General features: G+C 47.2%; 1 protein-coding gene across 1 annotated transcript; it reads left to right on the top strand.

Annotated features, from left to right (window-relative positions):
- Positions 1-1,044: 1,044 nt before the first annotated feature.
- Positions 1,045-1,959, top strand: LOC125518960 (NDR1/HIN1-like protein 3). Its single transcript, XM_048683841.1, has one exon. It carries the CDS (start codon positions 1,318-1,320, stop codon positions 1,957-1,959), a length of 642 nt encoding a protein of 213 aa, XP_048539798.1. The 5' UTR covers positions 1,045-1,317.
- Positions 1,960-8,891: the final 6,932 nt, after the last annotated feature.

Genomic DNA, 8,891 nt, shown 5'->3' with positions numbered 1-8,891 from the left:
CTGCTCACGCCCACCGTCGTTCCTTTGCTGCTGCTGCCGCCGGTGACTCCATCCCGTCCGCCGCGTACACGGTCGACGGGAGAGCAGGTCTCCGAAACCACGCCCTTCTGGTTCCTGTACGGGGTGAGGGGCGAATAGGTTTTTGGGCAGCGATTACGCGACTGCTTGCTTCCGATCGTCTACTTCCTCTACGTCCGCGTCGCCTTCATCATCACCATGTCCACCGACGCCGACCGTGCCGCCGCCGAGAAAGCTGAAGCCGACAAGAAGGCCGCCGAGGACGCCGCTGCTGCCACCAAAGCCGCGGCCTCTGCGTGGCCTACTGGAGGGTATAACTCGTTTATCTCACTCCTGATTATTTTCATATTAGCAGTACTAGCAGTATGTGTAGGTTTGTCTACTGTTTGCTTAGTACGTGCATGTTTAGATCAGAGTCAGTACGTCATCAACTTAGTCAATGCCATGCTAGTGATTTACTCATGGATTAATTTAATCGAGAAATTGCCTATTTACTCAACAGCGTCTCGGCATCGTTCCTTTGTTGGGAGCATCATGTGTGGAGACATGGCTTGAAGGTTATGTGGTGCGGTTGTTCGGTGTGTGTTGCTTGTTCGAGTAGAGGTTCGTTGGCGCAATGTACGTTGATGCCGGTGACTTCAAGACAATGGCTTTCTCTGGACCAACCGAGTCCCGCCACCCACTCGCCATGTCCTGTCGGCATTCGAGGGTGGTTGATGCGTTGGCAAGGGAAGTCCGGTTGAAATTGTTGCTATTCAGGGTGATTGGCCTTGGTAGAGATGCGGCTTTGAAGTTCTCGTTGTGTTTGTAATGTGTGCGGTGACTTTTTTTCGAATTAGCTTGGGTGTGATGTTTGCACTGCACTTTGTTGTTCGCAGCGATAGGTAACCTTTTATAATTTTTCTCTGTCTTCTGTCAAAATATAGTACTCCGTACGTCTTTGGCGTACTCTCTCGGAAAAAAAAGAGAGACAGAGAGCACGCGTCCACTCTAGGAAAGAAAAAACAAGACACAGCGCGCGCATGCACGAGCACGAACAGAAGACCCGGCCAACGCAAGCTCTGAAACCTCTCTTATCTCCTGGTCTTGCATGCACGATCACACGTACACTCCTCTCCTACAAAAGTGGCGATCGGCGAGTGTGCCTCCGACCACTAGCTACCACCTGCCTGTCTGTCTCGATCTGCCCTACACCAATCGCCATGAAACATCCTCTCATTGGTTTCTTCACCAGCTAGCTAGAATCACAAGACCTCGATCGACCGAGTTGGCCGGCCGCCTGAAGGAACCAACCGATCGATGGGCAAGACGAGCACCGTGTCGTCGTGGCTGTGCTGCCCGTGCCGGTGCCTCTTCTGCGGCCTGCTGAGCTGCATCTTCAGCGTCCTCGCCACCATCCTCGTCATCGCCGGCGTCGTCGTGCTCGCCCTCTATCTCCTCTTCCGACCGCACCTCATCCAAGCCACCGTCGCGTCCGCCGACCTCATCGACTTCACCCTCACGCCGAGCACCTGGATCCTCCGCTACAACCTCTCTGTCGCGCTCTCCGTCCGCAACCCTAACTCCCGGATCGCCATCCACTACCAGTCCGTCGTCGCCGAGGCCTACTACCAGGGCCAGGGCTTCGCCCGCGCCGACCTCCCGGACTTCTACCAGGACACCGGCGAGACCACCGTCCTGCCGCTGCCCTTCGCTGGCGATCACCCGCTCGAGGGCGGGGTCGCCGCCGCGGGGTTCCGCAAGGAGGCCATCGACCACGCCTCCTTCTCAGTCGACATCAAGCTCAGCGCCAAGATGAAGCTCAAGGTGTGGGCCTTCAGGGTGCCGGGGCCAAAGCCCAGGGTTGACTGCCCTCTCAACATCCACCGACGGAACGCCTCCGCACCCGCCGCCGACGGCCCGCAGGAGTTCCACCCCATCGAATGCCGCGTCTGGTTCTGATTGATTCAGGCGATTCAGATTGCCAGTTGATTACATGTTGTTAGTAGTTAATTAAATCTGTAGTAGTTAGATCTGAATATAGTCTACCATTCTCCCATGCATCTTGGTTAATTAATCACCTTTGTTGACAATTAAGCATGTTTCCCTGATCGCTTAATCTGTAGTAAGTATAAATTTGGATCGGTTTCATAAAAATTGATCTCTTCACCATGTCCTCGCTCATATATATACGTATATAGTTATATGCAGAGTATTAGTTAATTAATTGATTGTTTGATCTGTTCCCTCCAAATGGACATCCATTTGTAGTTGTATAAGTTGTAAGTACGTACTACTACAATACGTATGTACATAGGTACTGGATGCAATAAAAGTGTATACACATTTTCTTCTTCCAAGCCGACGCTCTTTTTATACAAGAGAAAGCATTCGCCGAATTATATACTGAATCTCATCTTTACCTCGATGCTGAGAATTTTTTACGTGTCTGGATCGGTCTGTATTCTTGAAAACAGGAAGAAGTCATTGTTGGAAGACAAACAATCCCTCATAGTGCAAACTTTGGGGACCCTAACTAGGGTCTACATCCATCAATGCAAAAGGAAAATGATTCTAGTTAACGCTTTCAATTTGCTCTGAATTTAATGAGTAATCAGACAACATATAACTCAGTAGTGTTTTGGAGCTCCTTGTTTAGGGGGACCAGTTCTCCTATTTAGAAAATACAAAATCCATTCTTCATGGCCGGGCCCATTCTCCAAACCAGGGTCAAAAGTGGAACGCTAAGCAAGGGTGGGAGGTTGTCAGCTCTGCGTGTGCGCGAAGATACCTCCCAATTCACAACACATACAAGAAGAAAACAATAACTCCAAACTAGAAAATGCTATTGAGTATACATATGAACTTTTTTATTAATAAAATTGTATTTCAATTACCAAAAAATTATGGCAAAATTTCATGCACATGGATAATGAGTATAAACTTACCAATCTAATTTTTGGCAACCCAATATGATCATTTTTGAGTTGTTAGTAAAAATCTGAAACTAGGGTATGATCTGAATTGCTAAGGTTGTACACAAGTTGTTTTTGCACAGAAATTCATTTTTTGGTTATTTCCTACATGAAAAATAAATGGTCATATATTTTTACCTACTTTTAGGACTGTAAGTGAAAGTGCGTTACATCGACTAGAGGGGGGGAGGGGTGAATAGGCGATTTTTTGAAATTCTTCACTGAGGAATTTGCCGGTGAGGAAATTCCTTAGCGAAGAACTACTAGCAGCGGAATAAGTACTCAACAGTAAACATAACAGAATACAAGCATAGTCATCATCATGAAATGAAGACAGGCACAAAGTACAGGAAGTGTAAGCACAGGATAACACAGGATGAAGACAAACTGACTGAAGAAATTGAACTGAGGAAATTGAGAAAGTCTTCAGCCAAAGTCTTCAAACACATATATGAACAAGCACACAACACAGTTATGAGGAAATGAAAGAGTTGAGGAAATAGAACCAGTGAGCTTGGTGAACACAATGATTTGGTAGACCAGTTCCAACTGCTGTCTCAGTTGTACGTCTGGTTGGAGCGGCTGAGTATTTAAACTCGAGGACACACAGTCCCGGACACCCAGTCCTGAACACGCAGCTCAGGACACCCAGTCCTCACCGTATTCTCCTTGAACTAAGGTCACACAGACCTCGTCCAATCACTCGTGGTAAGTCTTCAGATGACTTCAAAACCTTCACAAACTTGGTCACTCGGCGATCCACAATTCCTCTTGGATGCTCAAGACCATGACGCCTAACCGTCTGGAAGAAGCACAGTCTTCAAAGGTAACAAGCGTCGGATCCACGCAGGATCAATCTCTTCAGTGATGCTCAATCACTTGGGGTTTGTAGGTGTTTGGATTTTTCCTCACTTGATGATTTTGGCTCAAAGTCCCCGGAGGATGGGTTGCTCTCAAATGACAAGTGTCAGTTTCTCTCGGAGCAGCCAACCAACTAGTGGTTGTAGGGGGCGGCTATTTATAGCCTAGGGAGCAGCCCGTCATGATAAGACATAAATGCCCTTCAATGATATGACCGTTAGGTGGATAGATATTTTGGGACAGCTGGCGCATAGCACAACAACGGTCGGAATTTTGAGTAGCAAAATCCTCAGGCCTATCATGTTCCTCACTGTGTAGGCAATCCGCACTGGCGAATTCCTAACTCCTCAGTCAGAACAAATTCCTCAGAGACCAGAAGAACTTCGTCTTTGTCACTGAAGAATTGACTGAAATGTATGAGATTTCCAATGGCTTCACTCGAAGGGATTGGTAGGTGTAGGATTTTGGGTTGATTATCACTTGGGAAAATTTTCCTTAGTATTTCCTCGACCGCCTTTAACAGTACGGTGTTTCCTATGACTCAAGAAAGAGAAAATGAAACTACGAAAACAAAAGTCTTCACGCTTCATGTTCCTCTAATGAATACCAAGTCTTCACGGTCACACCAATTTCTTCACTTTCAAAGTCTTCAGAAAGTCTTCAGAGATCCAAAGTCTTCAGTCGAAGAACTTCATTTTTAGGGGTCGACTTCCTCTGTAAATATCAAACTCCTCATAGACTTATAAACCTGTGTACACTCACAAACGCATTAGTCCCTTAACCTATAAGTCTTCAATACACCAAAATCACTAAAGGGCACTAGATGCACTTACAGTAAGTTTCTATTCATCCTCCTTGTTGATGATATTTTTTTGCTGAGTTTCAAAAGTTAGCTCTTAAATCTAACAGACATATAGAGCTCGTTTAATTTGGAGTTTCATTACCTTATTAACAGAGATATCAGTAAGCTTGCAAGGATTAATTATATCAGTAGTGTTGGTTAGTGCATGTTAAACACTATTACCATCTTTTTTGGCGAGAAAACTTCCAATCTATTCATCGTGTCATGGTAGTACAAAGAACGCAGAAATAATAAAAAATACATCCATGTTCGTAGACCATCTAGCAATGAAATACAAGAACTGGAACGAGCCAAAGTCACGCCGATGTCATCACCCCCCCCACCGGAGTCAGTCCAAACTTGTTGTAGTAGACAACCGGGAAGTCGTCGTGCTAAGGCCCCACAGGTGGCCCGGGGGATGGGCTATGCCCCTTATGCGGAGTGCTTGAGGACTCCAACCATATCTTCTTCCGCTGCCCGGCAACGATCTTTCTTTGGAGTTTCCTCCGGGATGTTGTCAGTGGCAATTGGTGCCACGACAACCTTCCGGACATGTTCCAGGAAATGCTCAGTCGGCCATCCAGGTTGCGCCCCTCCTTTGGGTGGCGATGGGCTCTCTCGCGTGGACCTTATGGACTATGCGCAATAAACTAGTGATTGAGCATGTGATTTCACCTCGCGCGACTGATGCGATATTCAAACTATGTGGTTTCTTACTGCTCTGGAGACCACTTAGCAAGCAGAGTGACCGGGACAACCTTGACGCGATCATTGCGGGTCTTCGCTCCACCGCCACATCCATCACGCCACCTCCTCCCCCTCCACCACCTGAGCCAGATTAGCTAGTTGGATGCGTATTTTATTGGGGTTTGTTGTGTTGTGCCTCCAGCTGAACCTATTTGCACACTTTCTTCACATTTGCTTCTGGTTGTGTTTGAACCTCGAACTCATTGTCGTTGTCGGATGTTGTTGGTGCGGTTGCTTTATAATCTAAAGCAGGGGGAAACCCTTTTTCGTTAAGGACCAGCGCACCAGAACAGCAACCACCGCTGCTGAAGAGAAGTATAGATCGTAAGGATCCAATATGTAGATAGATGAACCAAGACGGAACAAAGGTTGCATCCAAGCGGATCCACCGAAGACCAACGCCGACCGAATCCCGCGAGATCCACCGAAAACACACCTCCACACGCTTCTACTTCCGCTAGATGCATCAGATAAATGGGGGCCAAGCGGGGAGAACCTTATTCCATCTTCAGGGAGCTGTCACTTCCTTGCCTTACTGAGTAGGACACAAACCCTAAAGAAACGAAGCAAGATCCCTCCCTCCCACAAGGGACGGGATCCATCGTGCCTCCATGTCCCTAGGGCCACCAGAGACGAGGCGGATCGACAACAGCACCGGCAAGAGGCGGAGGAACCCTAAGTTCTTTCTTGCAGAGGGAGGCGAACACTACTCCTATTATTCCAGCAAAAAGGAAAGGCACTACTCCTACTGGCTATTGTTAACATCTACCTATTGTTCTCGACCACTGCTAGAGTAATCAAATATCTGGCATGAAGCCCCCCCCCACACACACACCACCACCCCCTCTACCCCATCCACTGCCTTCGCTACTGCTAGATGAGATGGTCGACAAAGTCCTTGGGATGAATGATGGTGATGAAACGTTTCCCCTTCTCACGGCGGCATAGGTGGTGTCTATGCGACGATGGGTCTGACTTTATGAGGCGGTTGCGACGAGTGGTGCAGTGTGGATTCGATTGAATCCTTCTCTCCTGGTCCTCAACGTGGATCACATGGCGGGTTAGGGTTGTTCAGGCCCACTGTTCTGTGGGCAGTAGCGGCTGGATCTAGTGCGTGAAGCTAGGCGGAGTTCGGGATGCGGGCTAGCGACCCCTAGTTGCTCTCGCCAGCGGTGGCCAACCGTGGTCATGTGGACGAGCGGTGTCTAGATCTGGTGTAGAGGTTGTCCTACGGCTCGGCGTGCTGCTCACATTGCTTGTTGTTGATGTGTTGTGTTCCTACATGCATGATGTCAATTGGATTAGCTGGGTGACTATGGTTGTGTGCCTCCGCATGGTGAGGGTGGTCATGCCTTTGTTCGTTCCCAGCGAGGATGTTCCCTCTTTGGATTTGATGCTCATCTCCATGGTGTTGTTGAGGCTCGTCCGGCGGGCTCTCGGACCTGACAACCATGGCCTGCTACTACCGGTGCAACGCGGGTTCGAGTTGCTCTCTATTAGCAGTGGCTGGGCCCCTTTACAGGGGCTAGGGTAGGTGGAGGAGCTTAGGGCTCTGGTGAAAGGACCAAGATGTCGCCTAGAGGGGGTGAATATGCGGTTTAAAAACTTATATATATATTTTACTTTATCCTAATGCAGAGATAAACTAGGCGGGTACTTTTCAAGCACAAATCCTAAATATATTAGGCTCAACTAAGTGCAATAACAGTTTAAGATAAACCAGATGAAGACAACAAGGATACTAGCAAGCACAACTAAGCTACACAAACTTACACAAGGTATATCACAAGATATGGAAATGAATGATACACATAAGCACAAAGAATCAATACAAGCTTACACAAGTTATAACACAAGATATGGATTTGAATGATACAAGCTAGCACAAGCACTACAAGCTTACACAAGTTATATCATAAGATATGGAATTAAATGATAAGAAAGCACAAGTAAACACTACAAGCTTACAGAAGTTATATCACAAGATATCGAGCTGAATGTTACAAGCTAGCAATTCACACTAAGAACAAGATATATCAATAATAGCAAGTTTGAAATGTGGAAAGTAAAGGGGGCAAGAGACTACCGATTTTTTTCGCAAAGTTCAAGTATCAATTGACACCTAGTTTCCGTTGGAGAGATGGGTATTACCACGAAGGTGCACAAACACCACGAAAGCTTACCTTATTCTCCCCTTGAGATATCACCACAAAGGTGATTCCCAACCACTATGGTTAGCTTCGTTCTCCACTCCGGAGATTTCAAATACCAAGACCATTTCACAATCCCCGTGAAGGAGTAACTCGGGCCTCTCCACAATATCCACGAAGAGATCACCGAGGTAACAACCACCAAATCGTCTAGAAATTGGTGGCCTCCAAGAGTAACATGCTCACATGCTCTCACTCTAATAAATTGACGGGCAGAGCACAAACCGATGCAACAAATGCAAAGCAAGAACAAAAGAATTCTCAAATACCTCTCTCTCAAATCCTACCAAAAGAAACTAATGCTATGGAGGGATGGGAGAGGGGAGGAACCATGGATGAGGTCAACATATGAACCCTACACTACAAAAAAGACACTTCCGTGATGATACGTGTTTGTCACAGTAGGTCACGTTTTCTGTCATGCATGTACATCCATGACAAATTTATAACAGAATCAAGATAGTCATACATGTGCTGTCGTAGAAGTGTTCCATGACATTACCAAAATTATCATCACGGAAGTGTCCACTTCCATGACGATAAATCGCGCATCATGGAAGTGCTTTCGTCAAGGGTGACCGACATGTGGCATCCACCGTAACAGGACACCGTTAAGCTATAGGGTCCGGTTTTGGATCCGATAACCCGCTAACAGCCCGGACCAATGAGGATTTTGCATGTGTAAAATTCTCATTGGCCAGAGGAAACACGTGTTGGCTCACCATTGGGACAGATGGCATCCATTCATTGGACATGAGGCGCGTATGATACGTCGACACGTGGCACGGCCCAACAGAGGCCCATTCCGGTGAAAAGGCCGTCCCGTTTGACTTGGTCAAAAGGTAACGGGTCGGCCCATGGAAAGCGTGTTAACGACATGTTCTTATATAGCCCATTTACGGCCCGCTAACTCACGACCCGTTACGGCCTATCTGAATTAAGCACAGTAGCTTCATCTGGGCCTTCCAATATGATTCCAGTCCATTGTAACTTCCGGCCCATGTATGGCCCATGATGTCTTTCGGCCCATACGAGACCATTTGTAACTCTTGGCCCATTAACGGCCCATGGTGAATCTGGCCCGCAATGAACAGTGTACCCCTTTATACCCATTAACGGCCCATTATTCCATTGGGCCGTTTCCAACCCGTGTTATCTTTCGGCCTTCTCAGGGCCCATTTATTCTTGGGCTCATTTCCAGCATTCGGTTACTTATGGCCCGTCATTGGCCTTTTCTGCCTGTGGGCCAAATTCAGCCCA

This window comes from Triticum urartu, chromosome 7 (assembly GCF_003073215.2).
Source record: "Triticum urartu cultivar G1812 chromosome 7, Tu2.1, whole genome shotgun sequence".
NCBI classification, from domain to species: Eukaryota; Viridiplantae; Streptophyta; class Magnoliopsida; order Poales; family Poaceae; genus Triticum; species Triticum urartu.
The sequence above is the reverse complement of the archived record's forward strand: the minus strand, read 5'-3'. Positions and strand labels throughout refer to the sequence as shown.

Excerpts from the sequence above, each read along its gene's own strand:
- LOC125518960 (XM_048683841.1), top strand. The coding sequence starts at position 1,318 with ATGGGCAAGACGAGCACCGTGTCGTCGTGGCTGTGCTGCCCGTGCCGG.